The following is a 21,283-nucleotide window of genomic DNA, read 5'->3' on the forward strand; positions in this document are numbered from 1 at the left end:
GGCTGGAACCCAAAATCATCATTTCTGGTTGTCCTGTGTAAACTGGGATTTGCTACCAACAAACAATGAGTCTGTACAGGGACGAGTAATCGAAGTAGTGCAGTACCCCAGACCTGGGGGTAGTTTGGTTTGTTATGGAAAGTTTGCAATGTTAATGCTATATACTGCACACTCAGTTGTCCAGCATGGGTCAGGAAAGGCCAGAGTTAAGAATCCCGGCTTCACCCCATAGCTCCAGAAGTTTCCAGTGAGAGTAGCTGTAGAGAGAGATAAAGAAGGAGCAATCTCCATGTGCTCCTCTCCCATATACTCCAGCTCCAAACCCTGGAGCCTCAGTCACCTCCGCAAGCTTCAGCAAGTGCAACCAAGCAAGAACTAAAGGAGAAGGATTTGCATGACTTCAGCAAGAGAGGGAGACAGCAAGGTAACCCAGGTTAAGGTTATCCAGACCCTGCTGCTGCAGAGGGATAACAAGGTCAGACACCCTATGCACCCCAGAAAAGTGGACAATACAGCCATGGTTGCCAGAGCACCACTATTAGCCAGAGATCCTTATAGCAAATATTTTAGCCAGAGTAATCTGAGGGACAATGCTGTATCTATCTGCTTAGCTGATGCTGGGATATCTGGGAGGACTTTGGATTATATACAAACTACTGCTGGATGCACTACAACTTCAATCCTACATACAGTAAAGAAAGACTGTTCATAAGAGTCATCTGGCCTGGTCTCTGGATTTCTTAACACCACATGCTGGCCATTGCTCTTCCAACGCGTACCCTGCATGGACATTAACACCATATGGACCCCTGTGCCACCATCAGGCAGGAAGCTCACAGCTACTGGAAGTTCCCTGAAGGAACACAGGTTTTCTCTCTGTCATTGCACAAACCCCAGGAAGTGACGGCCTACACCATGACACATCATCTCATCAGGGCCACCAGCACTCCCATCCTCTGCATCTGCTCCTCAGGGGTTTGATGCATTAGCAATAACTCTTCTGTATACAGAAGAGATGATTGCTGCATGTGACTACAGTTCTCTCCTCTGTTTGATGATCAGGGAATTATTGGGAACAAACAATTTGTTTCCATTCATTGCCTTTCATTGCCTGTCAGCCGGCCCATATATAAAGGCCTGTAGTTTAAAGGCATTACATAATGAGTTGTATGTATAAAAGCAATGGCTGTGTATATTGAACATGTATTTTACACGTCTGAATTAGGCTACCTTCACACAACCGTAAGTGTTTTGCGGTCCGCAATTTGCGGATATGCAAAACAGGGATAGCGGCAGTGGGCGTTCTGCATTTTGCGGACAGCACATGGCCGCCGCTATATAGAAAAGGCCTATTTTTGTCCGCGATTGCAGACTAGAATAGGACATGCTCTATATTTTTGCAGGGCCGCGGAATGGAACTATGGATGCAGACAGCACACGGTGTGCTGTCTGCATCTTTTGCGGCCCCATTGAAATGAATGGGTCCGCACACGTTCCACAAAATTGCGGAACTGATGCGGACCCATTCATACGGTTGTGTGAATGGACCCTTGTAGAGAGATCATGATTAATCGCGGGGTCTAGCTGCTAGTTTCTAAATATTAAATATCCTCCATTCCTTTTTTTCAATAAAAAGAAGGGGGTCCATTCAGTATTTTGCCCAGGGTCTTTCACAGACATCCCTTGCCTGATTAAAGGCTACTGTGATTGCCTATTCCAAATTTATGATAGTTACTATGCAGCTGTTGGCACAGTTGCTCCAATTTTTGTAGCCACTTCATAGGCATTATATGCACATAGATTTATTCATTTCCCAACATTGCAACCATGGACCAGAAATGCTTGTATACAAAGCTGTGTAGAATTCCTTTTTCACGGACACACAAACTACCTCTGATATTAAGGGCTCGTTCACACGGCCGTGCTGTTTTTTGCGGTACGCAAATTGCGGATTTGCAAAAAACGGATGCCGCCCGTGTGTCTTCCGCAATTTGCGGAACGGAACAGGAGGCCCATTATAGAAAGGCCTATTCTTTCTTCAAAACGGACAAGAATAGGACAGGACTCATAATTTTTGCGGGGCCATGGAACGGAGCAACGGATGCGGACAGCACATGGAGTGCTGTCCGCATCTTTTGCGGCCCCATTAAAGTGAATGGGTCCGCACATGAGCCACAAAAAATGTGGCTTGGATGTGGACCAAAACCACGGTCGTGTGAACGAGCCCTAATAAAGTGACTTCACTTCAGTAATCATGTTCATGATTTACTTAAGGGGTCAAGTCAATTTAAGAAATGTGTTACTCTTGCGAGGTCTTTTATAAAGAGAAAATAAGGGACTGATCAACAATGAATGCTTCATTCTTTGAAATTAGCTGTTGAGAAGCATGGGATCCACATAATTTTTTAGCACAGGAGCACTTTGCTGTTTAAGTCTATATAAGTATATAAGGAAATACAGCAATAACTTTGGGAGTTCACTCCACTACAATAGCTTGGGGGCCAAATCACAACGCCAACAGGGTGTATGATCTCTCCAATACAGAATCCTCTTTTAATGTGACTGCACTTATACTGTAGCATGAAATGAAAATTTCAATATACTGTATGGTAGCTCTTCCTCTGCCAAATATATTATTCACTTCTAAGTGGGATTCTCAGGCTGGGTTATTTTGGGTGATGTTTGTATCAGTGTGACCTTTTAAGGAATGTACAGTATATGTTTAAGTCAAAAATTAGATAAAGTATCAGCGGAGTTCCTGCAAAGTGACAAACTACTTAACACTTCAAGGAGAATTAAAAAATACACATAGGTAATATATAACATGTATAATACTGTATATAACAATTTGTTCATGTGGAATAAAAAATACATTTAAACATAAATAAATAACTAAAAACTGAAAAGTACAGAGAGCATATGCAAAATCACCCCACCAACAGACGTATGCACATCCAGCATATAATAAAAACTGAGAACAGCTTTATTGAATTTTTTAGCATATATACTACTATTATTTACTTTTAACCACTTACTGCACTTTCATCCAATTTTTATTTCACTCAATGAGACAAAGATAAATCATTTCAGAACTTTTTCCACCTTTAGGGTCCATTCACACGTCCACAATTTAAGGGGGACCATTCATTTCTATGGGGCAGCACGATGTGCTGCCCGGATCCGGAATTGCGGACCCGCACTAACGGGTCCGCAATTCGTTCCCGAAAAAAATAGAACATGTCCTATTCTTGTCCGCAATTGCGGACAAGAAATGGCATTTTCTATGAGAATGCCAGCGCTGTGCAGTCCGCAAAATGTGGAATGTACATCGCCGATGTCCGTGTTTTGCGGATTCTGAAATCTTTTAGGTGGAGGGAAGAAAAAAAAAAAAACTAAAATAATGTGGTTGCATAAGTGTGCACACCCTCTTATAACTGGGGATGTAGCTGTGTTCAGAATTAAGCAATCACATTCAAAATCATGTTAAATAGTCGCATCCCACAGCAAAAGCCATGGTCCACAGAGAGCTTCCAAAGCATCACAGGGATCTCATTGTTAAAAGGTATCAGTCAGGAGAAGGGTACAAAAGAATTTCCAAGGCATTAGATATACCATGGAACACAGTGAAAATATGGCACAACAGTGACATTACCAAGAACTGGACGTCCCTCCAAAATTGATGAAAAGACGAGAAGAAAACTGGTCTGGGAGGCTACCAAGAGGCCTACAGCAACATTAAAGAGCTGCAGGAATATCTGGCAAGTACTGGCTGTGTGGTACATGTGACAACAATCTCCCGTATTATTCACATGTCTGGGCTATGGGGTAGAGTGGCAAGACGAAAGCCTTTTCTTACGAAGAAAAACATCTAAGTCAGGCTACATTTTGCAAAAACACATCTGAAGTCTCCCAAAAGCATGTGGGAAAAGGTGTTATGGTCTGATGAAACCAAGGTTGAACTTTTGGGCCATAATTCCAAAAGATACAGGGAGTGCAGAATTATAAGGCAAGTTGTATTTTTGAGGATTAATTTTATTATTGAACAACAACCATGTTCTCAATGAACCCAAAAAACTCATTAATATCAAAGCTGAATATTTTTGGAAGTAGTTTTTAGTTTGTTTTTAGTTTAAGCTATTTTAGGGGGATATCTGTGTGTGCAGGTGACTATTACTGTGCATAATTATTAGGCAACTTAACAAAAAACAAATATATACCCATTTCAATTATTTATTTTTACCAGTGAAACCAATATAACATCTCAACATTCACAAATATACATTTTTGACATTCAAAAACAAAACAAAAACAAATCAGTGACCAATATAGCCACCTTTCTTTGCAAGGACACTCAAAAGCCTGCCATCCATGGATTCTGTCAGTGTTTTGATCTGTTCACCATCAACATTGCGTGCAGCAGCAACCATAGCCTCCCAGACACTGTTCAGAGAGGTGTACTGTTTTCCCTCCTTGTAAATCTCACATTTGATGATGGACCACAGGTTCTCAATGGGGTTCAGATCAGGTGAACAAGGAGGCCATGTCATTAGATTTTCTTCTTTTATACCCTTTCTTGCCAGCCACGCTGTGGAGTACTTGGACGCGTGTGATGGAGCATTGTCCTGCATGAAATCATGTTTTTCTTGAAGGATGCAGACTTCTTCCTGTACCACTGCTTGAAGAAGGTGTCTTCCAGAAACTGGCAGTAGGACTGGGAGTTGAGCTTGACTCCATCCTCAACCCGAAAAGGCCCCACAAGCTCATCTTTGATGATACCAGCCCAAACCAGTACTCCACCTCCACCTTGCTGGCGTCTGAGTCGGACTGGAGCTCTCTGCCCTTTACCAATCTAGCCACGGGCCCATCCATCTGGCCCATCAAGACTCACTCTCATTTCATCAGTCCATAAAACCTTAGAAAAATCAGTCTTGAGATATTTCTTGGCCCAGTCTTGACGTTTCAGCTTGTGTGTCTTGTTCAGTGGTGGTCGTCTTTCAGCCTTTCTTACCTTGGCCATGTCTCTGAGTATTGCACACCTTGTGCTTTTGGGCACTCCAGTGATGTTGCAGCTCTGAAATATGGCCAAACTGGTGGCAAGTGGCATCTTGGCAGCTGCACGCTTGACTTTTCTCAGTTAATGGGCAGTTATTTTGCGCCTTGGTTTTTCCACACGCTTCTTGCGACCCTGTTGACTATTTTGAATGAAACGCTTGATTGTTCGATGATCACGCTTCAGAAGCTTTGCAATTTTAAGAGTGCTGCATCCCTCTGCAAGATATCTCACTATTTTTGACTTTTCTGAGCCTGTCAAGTCCTTCTTTTGACCCATTTTGCCAAAGGAAAGGAAGTTGCCTAATAATTATGCACACCTAATATAGGGTGTTGATGTCATTAGACCACACCCCTTCTCATTACAGAGATGCACATCACCTAATATGCTTAATTGGTAGTAGGCTTTTGAGCCTATACAGCTTGGAGTAAGACAACATGCATAAAGAGGATGATGTGGTCAAAATACTCATTTGCCTAATAATTCTGCACGCAGTGTATATTTGGCGCAAAAACAACACTGCACATCACCAAAAGAACACCATACCCACAGTGAAGCATGGTGGTGGCAGCATCATCATGCTTTGGGGCTGTTTTTCTTCAGCTGGAAGTAGGGCCTTAGTTAAGCTAGAGGGAATTATGAACAGTTCCAAATACCAGTCAATATTGGCACAAAACCTTCAGGCTTCTGCTAGAAAGCTGAACATGAAGAGGAACTTCATCTTTCAGCATGACAACGACCCAAAGCATACATCCAAATCATCAAAGGAATGGCTTCACCAGAAGAAGATTAAAGTTTTGGAATGGCCCAGCCAGAGCCCAGACCTGAATCCGATTGAAAATCTGTGGGGTGATCGGAAGAGGGCTGTGCACAGGAGATGCCCTCGCAATCTGACAGAAGAACAGTGGGCAAATCTTGCCAAGTCAAAATGTGCCATGCTGATAGACTCATACCCAAAAAGACTGAGTGCTGTAATAAAATCAAAAGGTGCTTCAACAAAGTATTAGTTTAAGGGTGTGCACACTTATGCAACCATATTATTTTATTTTTATAATTTTTCTTCCCTCTACCTAAAATATTTCTGTTTGTTTTGCAATTAAGTTGTACAGTTTATAGGTCACATTAAAGGTGGAAAAAGTTCTGAAATGATTTATCTTTGGCTCATTTTTTTTACATCACAGAAACCTGACATTTTCACAGGGGTGTGTAGACTTTTTATATCCACCGTATGTGCCTCACAGTAAGCAATGTTATTTGCCTTGTAGTTTTAAACTGATCCTTTCAATAAAAGGCTACTTTCACACTAGCGTTTTGGCTTTCCGTTTGTGAGATCCGTCATGGGCTCTCACAAGCGGTCCAAAACGGATCAGTTTTGCCCTAATTCTGAATGGAAAAGGATCCGCTCAGAATGCCTCAGTTTGCCTCCGTTCAGTCACCATTCTGCTCTGGAGACGGACACCAAAACGCTGCCTGCAGCGTTTTGCTGTACGCCTGACGAATCGGAGCCGAACGGATCCGTCTTGACACACAAAGTAAGTCAATGGGGACGGATCCGTTTTCCCTGACGCAATAGAAAACGGATCCGTCCCCCATTGACTTTCAATGGTGTTCATGACGGATCCGTCATGGCTATAGAAGACAACCGGTTCCGTTAATGATGTATGCACGCGGTCGTATTATTGTAACGGAAGCGTTTTTGCAGATCCATGACGGATCCGCAAAAAACGCTAACGTGAGAGTAGCCAAAGCTGTAAACGACCCCCAGCGTCTACCTCAGTGAATTGTTAGGAAAGAGTTTAGCTGCCTGTCAACTCATTCTGCAGTCAACATGTGAGGATGGCAGAACATTCAGGCTCATTCTGATCTATGACATCAGAAGTGTTTCAGGTAAGGTTAAACCACTGGAACAATAACATATCGCTCTTGCACATGGAACCTGTGCTGTTGTAGACTACCCCTGTGTCAGTAGCCATTTGTATCAGAACCCCTGGAATAAAACACTATACATTCACTCAATTTTTAAACTTTGTGCTTTACCATATCATATGTTATAGGATTACTTTGTGAACTTTGACTTTATGATCTATTACTACTACTGACAGTCTTGTCCTAAATCTTCCAGTCAAAAGACAGAAAATTAAGGGAGACATTTCTAACCATATCAGGTGTTTATAGAGCGGACAATTACCCTTCACTGAACTGACACAGGAACTAAAAGAAGTTGTCATAGCATATGCCATAGGCCACATGGACCCACCACTCTTTTCCATTTTTGGGAGTTGTGGGACTATCCACATCATGCTTTAGGCAGCAAAAAAGTTCAAATGTCTTCTGTCTTTAACACAATTCAAATAATGCATGAATCACCATGGGCCTCATGGTCATCATTGTTGTCCACTGTTGCATGGTTTCCATTGTGTTTGAGGGCTTTGCTTTTCCATCCTGTGTGCCAATTTTCAGATTATCTCCTAAATAAGCTTTATAACATGAGTTGTCTGAATCCTGGTGAGTCATTAATTAATGTGTCTTCACTGATATAATGATCTAAAACAGAGTTGAACTCTCTGTCCTGAGATTAACTTTGACTCCTAAGTAATGTTAAAAAAAATCATCTCAATGAAAGTCCATCACTGTTAGGAAGTACTGTTACTTACAACTTGTATTTGTTAAAAAAGGATATTCATTGAGGAAATGATTCAAAGTCATATCTGTGAGCCGCAAAAGATCTGTATATGAACCATTGTTTTTAGTATCTGGTAATTAGTGATGGACAAACATCGTCCAGGACGATTCGCGAACGTGCATTCGCGATCAAATGTTCGCAAACCGCATGTTTGCGGCGGCCCCATTCACTTTAATGCCAGGCGAACCTGAAAAACCTTCAGCTCATATTTGCAGCCAGCAAACACTTACTAGAAGTGCACAAATAGCCCCACAATATGGACAGTGATATACCGCAGGGGGATCATTGGCAAAAATTCCCACAAAAAATATGTCTTTTAATCAGGGGCCATTTTTATGCGTCTTAAGGGGAAACTCTCAAAAATGTGCCCTGCTGGAGATTAGAAATTTCTTATTTGCTATCGGTTTGATGTATACGAATGTGCAGCACTCCACGTTTTTGTATCCTGCAGAGTCCATTAAAAAAATGCATACGTTAACGTAAGTTTTTTTTCTACCATGGAACTGAATGGTGAACGGACGCCACTGTACGGCATCAGTCGGAGGCATCTGTTAACGCATACATTTTTGGTATGCATTAAATGGATGGCAAAACTAGGATGTGAACCCAGCCCTAGTGTCAGAATAAGCACCAGTACACAGCGGAGCAGCGTGGCGGAGAGGGGAGGCCGCCATGTACTGACAGAGCGCTACCTGGTCCTGGTGGTCAGGGATGAGGACTGTGTTTCACAAGGATCATTTTCTACTGGGAAATACAGGGCACAGTATAATACACTAGAATCTATATAATATGAAGATATTAGCCCTACCCCCGAATAATAATACAATTAGGTGGTCATTTATTATATAGAAATACGTCTATGTTAGGCGTATTTCTGACACAGATTGTCGCGCAAAGGTCCTTAGCACCGCAATCTGCATATTTTTCCCGCTCATGCCAGGTCTAAAAAAAGATGGAGTGGGCAGGGAAAGGGATACAGTTCTGGCCATCCAGTTATTGGATACCACCGCCATACATTGACCGGATAACACCTCTGCACAGTGACCGGATAACACCGCCATACCGTGACCGGTCTTACCACAGGATGTGGTAAGAGGGCACAATGCAGGGTATAAGGGGGCATAGTACGGAGGGAGGGCCACAGTACGAGGTGGGGGGCACAGTCACATGACCCTGTGACATTAGAAGGTCCTGATGGTGAATGCGGTTCATACGCCACCATAATGAAAGACAGAGGAGTGAGACAAGGGTGTGATTATGTGGCTAGAGATAAAAAATGTACCTGTCGGCCAGTACAGGCCCCAAAAATCAGGCAATAGGCATTCACCTGACAGCACAGAACTTTGGATTCTGTGGCTGGAGGTACATTAGGCGGTCACAGGATAAATATGTAACTGTTGTACAGCCATGGACAACACCAGGGATCCCCAAAAAGTTTAAAGCCTGCTCTTCTTGCTCCTCCTCCTCCTCCGCCCAGCCACCATCCTCCTCTGATTCCTCTTCAGACTCCTGCTGACTTGTCTCAGATGGAGTAGCCCACCTGGGAATTCATTCAGCATTGCGACTTCCTCATCTTCCAACTCCTGCTCCTCGACGACTTGGTCAATGACACAACGCAATGCATGCTTAAGGCCTCATGCACACGACCGTTGTTGTGTTCCGTTCCGCAAAATGGGGTTCCGTTGTTCCGTGATCCGTTTCCGTTTTTGTTTCCGTGTGTCTTCCTTTATTTTTGGAGGATCACCAGATATGAAGGAAAGTAAAAAAAAAAGTCAAGTTTGCCATGCAAATGATAGGAAAAAAACAGACGCGGACGCGGGTGACAATCTTGTGTGCCTCCACGTTTTTTCACGGTCCCATTGACTTGAATGGGTCCGCGAACCGTTTTCCGTGAAAAAAATAGGACAGGTTATATTTTTTTGACGGACTGGAACCACGGATCAAGGACGCGAATGACAAACAGTGCATTAGCCGAGTTTTCAACGGACCCATTGAAAGTCAATGGGTCCGCAGAAAATCACGAAAAACTGAACAACGGACACGGAATAAAACAAAGGTCGTGTGCATGAGGCCTAAGAAAGAAGGTGTAAGGTACGATGTCACTGATGGCGCCGTGGCTGTGACTGACCAGTTTGGTGATTTTATCAAATGGCTGCAGAGGTCTGCATGCGTCGCGCATGAGCAGCCACTGGCACGGTGAAAAAAAAAAAAGCTCCCCAGAACTTGTCCTGCTGCAGAGTTCGTAAAGGTAGTCGTTAACGGCACGTTTCTGCTGGAGCAGCCTAACAAGCATATACAAGGTGGAGTTCCAGCGCGACGGGCAGTCACAAATCAGACGTCTGATGGGCAAGTGATGTCGCCGCTGAACGTCAGCAAAGCGAGCCATGGCCGCGCAAGATCTTGTAAAATGGGCAGAGATTTTCCTGGCCTGTCGCAAGATGTTCTGGACCCCTGTGTCATTTTGCCCTGTTTTAGAGCGCTCAGCAGATTGGCACCGTTGTCGCACACCACTTCACCAACTGTCAAATTGAGCGGTGTTAGCCACTGATCGGCCTGCGACCTCAGAGCTGAAAGCAGTGCAGGACCGGTGTGGCTCTTGGCTTCCAGGCACAACAGCCGCAGCACAGCATGGCAGCGTCTCACCTGGCACGTCGAATAGGTTCTGGGGAGCTTGGGGGGTGCAGCGGAAGAGGCAGTAGCAGTGGAAAAGGAGGAGTCAGCCAAGGAGGAAACGGAGGATGGAGTAGGAGGAGGAGAAGAAGAAGCCAGCCTGCATGCAATCCGTGGCTGTAACACCAAATCCACATGGGTGCCACGGGTTACATGCTTGATGGCAGTGGGCAGTAAAAGTTATGTACCTTCCCTGTGTTTGCTAGGCCACTTGTCTGTGGTCAGATGAATCTTGGCACCGACACTGTGTGGCAGAGATATATTAACTTGCCGCTGAACGTGGCAATATAGTTCGGGGATGCCCTTCTGGGAGAAATATTTTCTTCCGGGGACCAATGGCCACAAATTTTCTAAAAGCCTTCGAGTCCACCAATTTATATGGCAGTAGTTGGCGGGCTAGCAGATCCGATAAGCCAGCAGTCAGCCGTTGGTCTGAACTTCTGTTCAGTTTTTACAAAAGAAAAAGGAGAAGGACCTCCACTAGAAAGAATGACTATTAAATCGTTTGATGCATGTATTTTTACAGAGGAAGATGTTCTAAGTTTGCTGTCTAAGGTGAAGACAGATAAGTCACAGGGGCCTGATGAGATACACCCAAAATTATTAAAAGAGCTTAGTGGTGAGCTGGCAAAACCGTTAACAGATTTATTTAACCAATCATTAGTAACAGGAGTCATCCCGGAAGATTGGAAATTGGCAAATGTCGTGCCCATTCACAAGAAAGGTAGTAGGGAGGAATCGAGCAACTATAGACCAGTGAGTCTGACATCAATAGTAGGCAAATTAATGGAAACCCTATTAAAGGATAGGATTGTGGAACATCTAAAATCCCATGGATTGCAAGATGAAAAACAACATGGGTTTACTTCAGGGAGATCATGTCAAACAAATCTTATAGATTTTTTTGACTGGGTGAATAAAATAATAGACGGTGGAGGTGCAGTAGACATCGCATATCTAGATTTTAGTAAGGCTTTTGACACTGTCCCACATAGAAGACTTATCAATAAACTGCAGTCATTGAGCATGGACTCCCATATTGTTGAGTGGATTAGGCAGTGGCTGAGTGACAGACAACAGAGGGTTGTAGTCAATGGAGAACATTCAAAACAAGGTCATGTTACCAGTGGGGTTCCACAGGGATCTGTACTGGGACCGATTTTGTTTAATATCTTCATAAGTGATATTGCAAAAGGCCTCGCTGGTAAGGTTTGTCTTTTTGCTGATGACACAAAGATATGTAACAGGGTTGATGTTCCTGGAGGGAAACGCCAAATGAAAAAGGTTTTAGGAAAACTAGAAGAATGGTCAGAACTCTGGAAACTGAAATTTAATGTGGATAAGTGCAAGATAATGCACCTGGGGTGTAAAAACCCAAGGGCAGAATATAGAATATTTGACACAGTCCTGACCTCAGTATCTGAGGAAAGGGATTTAGGAGTAATTATTTCAGAAGACTTAAAGGTGGGAAGACAATGTAATAGAGCAGCACGAAATGCCAGCAGAATGCTTGGATGTATAGGGAGAGGTATAAGCAGTAGAAAGAGTGAAGTGCTTATGCCGCTGTACAGAACACTGGTGAGACCTCACTTGGAGCATTGTGCGCAGTACTGGAGGACATATCTCCAGAAGGATATAGATACTCTAGAGAGAGTTCAGAGAAGAGCTACTAAACTAGTACATGGATTGCAGGATAAAACTTACCAGGAAAGGTTAAAGGACCTTAATATGTATAGCTTGGAAGAAAGAAGAGACAGAAGGGATATGATAGAAACTTTTAAATACATAAAGGGAATCAACTCGGTAAAGGAAGAGAGCATATTTAAAAGAAGAAAAACTACCACAAGAGGACACAGTTTTAAATTAGAGGGGCAAAGGTTTAAAAGTAATATAAGGAAGTATTACTTTACTGAGAGAGTAGTGGATGCATGGAATAGCCTTCCTGCAGAAGTGGTAGCTGCAAATACAGTGAAGGGGTTTAAGCATGCATGGGATAGGCATAAGGCCATCCTTCATATAAGATAGGGCCGGGGGCTATCCATAGTATTCAGTATATTGGGCAGACTAGACGGGCCAAATGGTTCTTATCTGCCGACACATTCTATGTTTCTATGTTTCTATGTTTCTATGGTCAAGAGCATTATCCGGCGTCATAATTTTTTTACGCTCTAACATTTGGGCCACGGAAGCCTGCCTTGTGCCAGATGAACTCAACGACGGCACGGTGGAAGATGGAGTGGAGGACAAATGGGAGGAGAGAGGAGAAGGAGAAGAGGCAGGACGTGGAGCGCCGGGAGTGTGGCTTTGTGGGTTCTGACAGCGTTGCTCCCACTGGGCTCGGTGATGGGAGGCCAGGTGCCTTCTTAAGGCGGTTGTCCCTAGGTGAGTGTTGGGCTTACCGCGACTTATGCGTTGACAGCACAAGCTGCAGATGGCAACACTATTGTCAGCAGCTAACACGTTAAAAAAATCCCACACTGCCGAGCCATGTGCCAGTGTTCTGGGAGCGCAAGATTATTATTATTATTATTATTTATTATTAAAGCGCCATTCATTCCATAGCGCTGTACATATGATGAGCGGTGCACATACATAATACAGACAATTGCACTAATCATAAACAAGACAAGTTACAAACTGGTACAGAAGGAGAGAGGGCCCTGCCCGTGAGGGCTTACAATCTACATGGTATGGGAGAAGGACACAGTAGGTGCGAGTTAAGTAGGTCATGGCGGTATAGAGGCAGCAGGGTCACTGGTTGTAGGCTTGTCTGAAGAGGTGGGTTTTCAGGTTTCTTTTGAAGGATTCCAATGTAGGTGAGAGTCTGATATGTTGGGGTAGCGAGTTCCAGAGTATGGGGGATGCACGGGAGAAATCTTGGAGTCGATTGTGGGAAGAGGCAATAAGAGGAGAGGAGAGAAGGAGGTCTTGTGAGGATTGGAGAGTGCGTGTGGGGATGTATCGGGAAAGTAGCTCAGAGATGTAGGGAGGCGACAGGTTATGGATGGCCTTGTATGTATTTGTTAGTACTTTGAAGTGAATTCGCTGGGCAATGGGGAGCCAGTGAAGGGATTGGCAGAGGGGAGAGGCAGAGGAGTAATAGGGTGAGAGGTGGATTAGTCGGGCAGCAGAGTTGAGGATAGATTGGAGGGGTGCGAGAGTGCTAGATGGAAGGCCACAGAGGAGAATGTTGCAGTAGTCTAGGCGAGAGATAATGAGGGCATGTACAAGAATTTTCGCAGATTCAAAGTTAAGGAAAGCACGGATGCGGGAGATGTTTTTGAGTTGGAGGCGGCAGGTGGTGGAAAGTGCTTGGATGTGCGGTCTGAAGGAGAGGGCAGAATCCAAGGTCATTTCGAGGCAGCGGACTTTGTTGACCGGGGAGAGTGTGCAGCCATTGATCATGATAGATAGGTCTGTTGAGGGGGTTGAACAAGATGGGGGAAAGATTATGAATTCTGTCTTATCCATGTTAAGTTTTAGAAAGCGAGAGGCAAAGAAGGATGATATAGAAGATAGACATTGTGGGATTCTTGATAGTAAGGTGGTGATGTCTGGACCAGAGAGGTAGATTTGCGTGTCGTCAGCGTAGGAGTGATACTGAAAGCCATGGGACTCTATGAGCTGTCCCAGGCCAAAGGTGTAGATAGAGAAGAGCAGGGGTCCTAGGACAGAGCCTTGCGGGACACCAACAGAGAGGGAATGAGACGAGGAGGTGGTGCGAGAGTGGGAGACGCTAAACGTCCGGTCTGTGAGGTATGATGTGATCCAGAAGAGGGCCAGGTCGGTGATGCCAAGAGATGAGAGAGTTTGCAACAGAAGGGAGTGGTCAACAGTGTCGAAGGCAGAGGACAGGTCAAGGAGAAGGAGGACAGAGTATTGTTTCTTGGTTTTGGCTGTCAGTAGGTCATTGGTGACTTTGGTAAGGGCAGTCTCGGTCGAGTGGTGGGGTCGGAAGCCAGATTGTAGGCGGTCAAAGAGGGAGCAGGAGGAGAGGTGGGAGGACAGTTCTGAATGGACATGTTGTTCAAGTAGCTTAGAGGCAAATGGAAGAAGTGATATGGGGCGATAACTGGACAAGGAAGATGGGTCAAGTGAAGGCTTTTTGAGGATGGGTGTAATGGTAGCATGTTTAAAAGCAGAGGGGAAGACACCAGAGTTTAGTGATAGGTTGAAGAGATGAGTTAGGGCTGGGATAAACACTGTGGTGAGGTTAGGGATGAGGTGGGATGGGATTGGGTCAAGTGCACAGGTGGTCAGATGAGATTTGGAGAGTAGAGTGGAGAGTTTTTCTTCTGTAATGGTAGAGAAGCGGGTTTTGGGAGAAGAGGACCGAGCCGTTGTGTAGAGGGTCTGTGGGGACTGTGTAGTGAAGCTTTCTCTGATGTTGACTATCTTTTGTTTGAAATATTTGGCAAAGTCCTCAGCTGAGAAGAGTGGAGAGGGTGGGGGCGCTGGGGGACGGAGAAGGGAGTTAAAAGTGCTAAAAAGTTGTTTAGGGCTGTGTGACAGGGAAGATATGAGAGATGAGAAGTAGGCCTGTTTTGCATCAGCGAGTGAGGATTTAAATATGAGGAGGGATTGCTTGTATGGCGTGAAATAATCATTTGAATGGGATTTCTTCCATTGCCGCTCAGCAAGATGTGACCGTGCATGGTGGAAAGCTCGCTCCAGATACATTTGCAGTCTGCTTTTCGCCTCCTGTGCACTGCGAGTTCTGCATGCTTCTCCTCCTTCTCCTCCCTATCTGCTGCTCCATCTCTCCCTCTGAACTCCCCTCCTCTTTCTCTCTTGTGGGCACCCACGTGACGTCCATCAACACTTCATCATTATCACCTTCACCACTACTAACATGGGAGATTTCGGAGAAGGCAGCAACAGCGGGACCACCCTCCTTGGGCTGATCTGGGTACTGTTTTCAGACCGCTGGGTGTCGGCCGTTGCTACCTCCTCTTCCTCCTCCAATGCCAAGAATGGCTGCGCATCGGTAAGGTCTGGGAATGGATGGGAAAATAATTCCTCTGACTCGAGTGTAGGGGCTATGGTGGTGGTGGTGTCTTTGGGGATGCACACAGCAGAGAGTGAGGAGGGTGCAGATATAGAGGATGAGGAGGGTGCAGAAGCGGAAGGCTGAGTGAACCACTCAACCATTTTTGGTGCATCCTTTGACATAATCGCACGCATCTTCTCCAACTTCCCACTTAGGCTCCGGCCTGGTGCACCTGCCTAACCCCTACTACCCCTGCGGAACGGCCTGCCTCTTCCTCTGCCTGTCATTTTCAAAATGACCCTGTGCCAAAGACCCTAGAGAAGAGCAGTATTTGTGGAAGCTGATATATGGCAGGCCTCAATCAGTTGTTAGTTGAAGCCGGTATATCACCCTCAAGCAGTAATTTTGTGGACACAGGTATATGGAAAACCTCTATCACTATTTTGTGGAAGCTGATATATGGCAGGCCTCAATCAGTTGTTAGTTGAAGCCGGTATATCACCCTCAAGCAGTAATTTTGTAGACGCAGGTATATGGAAAACCTCTATCACTATTTTGTGGAAGCTGATATATGGCAGGCCTCAATCAGTATTTTCTGGATGCATACAAATGCACTATAATATAATTTCTATGTTAGAAAGTATATTATAAGTATATCACACCCCACACCCCCTACACTGGTGCAATGAGCAGGACCGTGGTACGGTTACACGGACGCCAAATTATGCAGTGGGTCAAGATAGGGGTATAATAGTCTCTAGTTTTGTTTGTGATGCCAATTACAGCGTGTGCAGGGTACAATCACAGGGCCCTCCAAGGTGTTATAACTCATGACCCAGGTTAGGAATGCCAGAGTGGTGTAATGTTTCTGTATGGTGGTGATAATGGTGTCAACACTGTCTCCTACCTGGGTACGGCTGGACTCCTGGATCCTGGCTCACTTGCAATAAAATGAGTGTAGTGCTAGTAGGAGTAATAGAGGAATTTGCAGCAGTAATTGAGATTCAGACCTTTAATAAAGTTCAGACTTGTCTTTACTGATAGTAACTTTCATCCAAGCAAGATACAGCTTTAGTCTTAGGTCCCAGCAGGTATTGGCAATGGTTGGCAGGAATTTATGCTTCTGCTCTCTCATGTACCTGGAGCTTGCAGGAAAGGACGTCTGCTTTGTAGCTCTATGCTATGGCAGGAATTTGGCCTCTGCAATTTCTATCTTCTGCTGTATGGGGACTGACTAGCTGAGGAGGAATATGGCTTCTCCTGGGTCTCTGGACTTTACTCACTGTATTCACAGGGTATGCTTTCTTCCTGGAATTCTGGAGTTTGCTTGCTTCTTCCAGCTGAGGCTGCAGAGCTCAGGCTGGGGATGATGATCAATGTCTCAGCCGAGACAAGATCCTGGTTTGGTTCCTTATGCAGGGGGACTCCTGAAGACTAACACACAGCCTTCCCCAACAGGGGTGGCTGGCACACAAACTCTAACTTCCTTTTCTCCCCATGAGGCAGGATGTGGGCACAGCCCACTCTGCTCACAGAGAGGGGAGCTAAGCTGGAATGAACCATTCCAGCCTAGATGTACTAAACTGAACCTAAGTCCTTGCTAACACATTGCTGCCACCTGCTGGTGAACATGGAAATTACAGCAATATACATTTAACAAGGTTTACAATGCACAGTTGTGAGGATGTAAGGTAAAATTACATCAGATGACAAAGTTAATGCTCTTAGGAGATTGTAGCGGGGTAAAAGAGTTTAGAAATACAACTCTGGGGTGTTAGACTGGCAAAACACATAATGTAAAATGGCTGCCAGATCGGGTTCTGTTATAGGGTTGGGGGTGTGTCCATGTGCTGAAACATCTCAATTGGCTGTCCTGTCACACCTGATGGATGTGTCATGGGTCAAAGTTCGACACAATGCGGACATCGTCATATGTTCACATGTTCGGAGTTCGCCGCAAACTGACCACCCAGCGAACCGCAAGGCCATCACTACGTTTGCTTGGAGGAATTTTAGCCCATTCCTCCATATAAAACAGCTTCAACTCTATAATGATGGTGAGTTTTCTCCCATGATCTGTTTGTTGGTATAATTCAGAATGCATTGTTCCATCAATGATGGCAACCTGTCCTGGCCCAGACGCAGCAAAACAGGCCTAACGATGATACTACCACCACCATGTTTCACAGATGGGATGAGGTTTTTGTTTTGGAATGCAATATTTTCCTTTCTCCAAACTCAATGCTTCTCATTTAAAACAAAACGTTTTATTTTGTTCTCACTTGTCCACAAAATATTGTTCCAATCGCCTACTGGTTTGTCCAGGTGATTTTGCAGATGGGCTGCAATGTTTGTTTTAGAAAACAGTGGCTTTCTCCTTTCAATCCTGCCATGCATACCACTGTTGTCCAGTGTCCTCCTGATGGTGGACTCATGAACATTAACATTAGCTAATGTTAAGAAAGGCCTTTATTTGCTCAGAGGTTATCTTGGGTTTCTTTATGACCTTGTGGATTATTACATGCCTTGCTCTTGGTGTGATCTTTGTTGCTCGGCCACTACTGGGGAGAGTAACAATGGTCTTAAATTTCCTCCATTTATACACAATCTGTCTAGCTGTCGATTTGTGGGCTCCAAACTCTTTAGACATGGTTTTCTAACCTTCTCTAGCCTGATAAGCATCAACAACTCTTCTTCGGAGGTCCTCAGAAAGCTATTTTGTTTGAGCCATGATATCCTTCCACAAACAAACTTTGATATATACCTGTTCTTTAAATGAAACATGTCGCCCTGATTGACTAAAAACCTGAACACCTGAACCTAATTTCACCTTCAAATTATCTTCTAATCCTGAAGGTTCAGATACTTTTGCCACTAACAGACATTTGATATTGGATAATTTTCCTCAACAAATTAATATTTTTGACTTGCTTGTTTGATTTGGTTATATCTATCTACTTGTAGGACTTGTGTAAATCTGAATACATTTAAGGGATTTCCTTCATCCTAGATACCAATGATACATTACCCTGTTCTCTGTTAGTCACATTACATGAATGTACACAGTGACTCGAGTGTAATCTGGTAGCTCATGTGTATTTATCAGCATAGTCGGAGCTGTCTATTATGCAATCTCCTAAACTTGCCAAATTATTTGTCAAGCAGGGTGTCTTCCATGCTTTAGTATTTCAGGCTTAACACGCTTGCATAAGAGCATGCCAGGCTTGGAGTGTTTCAGTGTATGGAAAGCTCGTATTGGCAATATATTTATTTCCATATAATCCAGTTGCTTCTGAGACAGCCTGATTTTTGTAACACAAGGACAGTCTAACAGTTCAATAAATATTCCAACCTATCTGGCTTGATAAAACTTGTATGTACTTACCTCTACAGCTTTACAGGTCTCTTCTAGTTGACTGATCACTGCTTGAATCCGATCATTACATCCAACCAGTATAGCAATGCCATCTGATAATTCCGTCTAGGCAGTAAAGGACAGGCATAATTAATTCAAGCACATAGAAATCTGGGAAAATGGACGCATTAAAAAAAATCTACTGTAGATGGTATTGTTCATGAGAAACAAATACTTTGCCTTGTACGTTAGCACAGTAAGTATGAATGAAAGTCGGCAAAGCCCTATGTATGCATTTCTGATAAATGTCACCAATATCTTCTAAAACATAACAGTACCTCATTACTTTTCTTCTTCTTGTATATCTATTCTCCATCTACCTATTACAAGGTGTCATGCACATGACCGTATTTTTGGTCTGTGTCCGATCCGCGCTTTTTTTGTGGTTTGGACGCAGACCTTTTCATTTCTATAGGGCCGCAAAAAATGCAGACAGCACACAGATGTCATCTGTGTTGTGTCCGCATCGTTGCGGCCATTCTGCAAATTATAGAACATGTTGTATTCTTGTTTTGCAGACAAGAACAGGCATTTCTATAAGAGGGACTGAAGAAAGTGGATGCACACGGCCTGTATCCGTATTTTACGAATCCCTGGTCTAAATGATAAGTTGCTGTGTTACTATTAGCCCATAATGGTATTAAAATTAAATTTGTTACTGAATTGGGTCAGTTCAAAGTCAAATAGAAGTAGGAAAATCAAGAGCTCGTCTAAGACAATAACCACTGAATGTATACATATGTTTAGAAATATCTGCTTTGCAACAAAGTATCCCTGCAAGCATATTGAAATATTATAATCTATACATTGCTTTTAGGCCCTCTACATATATATCTGGTGATCCAGCTAAGTTTCCGTCAGAAGGAGGGAAGGTGAAGGTAAAACTGATCCCATAGTTTTTTATGGGATTGCTCATACTCATCCAGCACAATACTTGTGATGCCAAATAGCACTTTGGATGCCAAATAGCGCTGCTACAGAGAAACGCTGTCTGGCGCTATCATTTTATAGATGCTTTACTAAGAGCACATACACATATGTATATCAGTTGTAGCCAACTCTGCAAAATAGAACAACTGGCCAGACACAACTGATATAACTGTGCACCCAGCCTTAGGCCTCATGCACACAACCGTTGTGTGCATCCGCGGCCGTTGTTCCGTTTTCAGTTTTTTTTCGCGGACCCATTGACTTTCAATGGGTCCGTGGAAATATCGGAAAATGCACCGTTTGGCTTCCGCGTCCGTTGATCCGTTTTTCCAGTCCGTGAAAAAAATATGACCTGTCCTATTTTTTTCACGGACAACAGTTCACGGACCCATTCAAGTCAATGGGCCCATGAAAAATATCACGGATGCACATAAGATAGTCATCCGTGTCCGTGATCCGTGTCCGTTTTTCCTAACATTTTCAATGGAAACTTGACTTAGTTTTTTTTTTCACTTTTCATGTCCGTGGATCCTCCAAGAATCAAGGAAGACCCACGGAAGAAAAAACGGTCATGGATCACTGAACAACGGAAATCCATTTTGCGGACCGCAAAAAAAAAAACCGGTCGTGTGCATGAGGCCTTAGTGTTATGCACACGTTGTAGTTGTTATGACAAAAACACAGTAATATTTGTGTTACTTTATTATCTGTAGACTTTATGCCTTTTTAGACATAGAATGGGCATAAAGCTACCTGTCTCTGTATTCAAAGGATTTTTTTCATATGGAACCTATGACAAAAAAATGCATCCCATATTTAAGAAGACACCATACAGGGGCATTTAGCCTTGGTAGATAACCACCACCTCTCCTGACCTCATTGTCATGAGCATGAGCCCTATATGGCCTGTTCATTGAAGGCACACAGATGGGGTAGCAGCAGCTGCCCCCTCCCCCATAACAAGCATGAGGCTGTTTTTAATTTAGGAGTAACTGTGCATGTGTGCGAGTTATGTGACTCTAAAGACATAGCTAAGGTTTCTTCCTTATTCACTGACTGCTATAGAACGATCACATCATATAGACAATAAATGCAAATCCTCCATGCCCGGAAACTCTTTCTCTTCCTACCGTAATGAAGCACTCCTACAAAATGTTTTCTAATTTAAACATTTTCTAACCTGTTAGAAAGGTACATGAAGTAAACTGTAGTGAAGGTAATCTTGTTACCAAAGACTGGATTTGTGAATTATAACCTCCCTTCTGATGCTCAGCTGTGTCATGTGACCAGCACTCCAGGTAACACAGCATCTTATGTGTGGACAGGAAGTTAGTTTCTCTGTGTATTCCTATAGGAGCCTCAATGTCTGTCTCATAGGAATGAATAGAGAAATAACTGACTTCCTGTCCTGTGTCAGTTGGAGATCAGAGTGAGGATCAGAAGGATGTTATAGCTCACAATACAGGCACCAGCAAGAATATTCCCTTCACTACAGTTTACATCATGTATCTTTCTAACAGGTCAGAGAGTAAAGATTTTTGTGAG

General features: G+C 43.8%; 1 protein-coding gene across 3 annotated transcripts in view; it reads right to left on the reverse strand.

Annotated features, from left to right (window-relative positions):
* TRIM55 (tripartite motif containing 55) overlaps positions 1–21,283 on the reverse strand; it is a 186,300-nt gene that overhangs the window by 105,750 nt on the left and 59,267 nt on the right. For all 3 annotated transcript variants that reach the window (XM_040432405.1, XM_040432403.1, XM_040432404.1), the window contains exon 4: positions 18,779–18,874. In XM_040432405.1, coding sequence (XP_040288339.1) covers positions 18,779–18,874 — 96 coding nt within the window. The remainder of the gene's footprint in view (positions 1–18,778; positions 18,875–21,283) is intronic.

Source organism: Bufo bufo, chromosome 5, assembly GCF_905171765.1.
Source record: "Bufo bufo chromosome 5, aBufBuf1.1, whole genome shotgun sequence".
Lineage (NCBI taxonomy): Eukaryota > Metazoa > Chordata > Amphibia > Anura > Bufonidae > Bufo > Bufo bufo.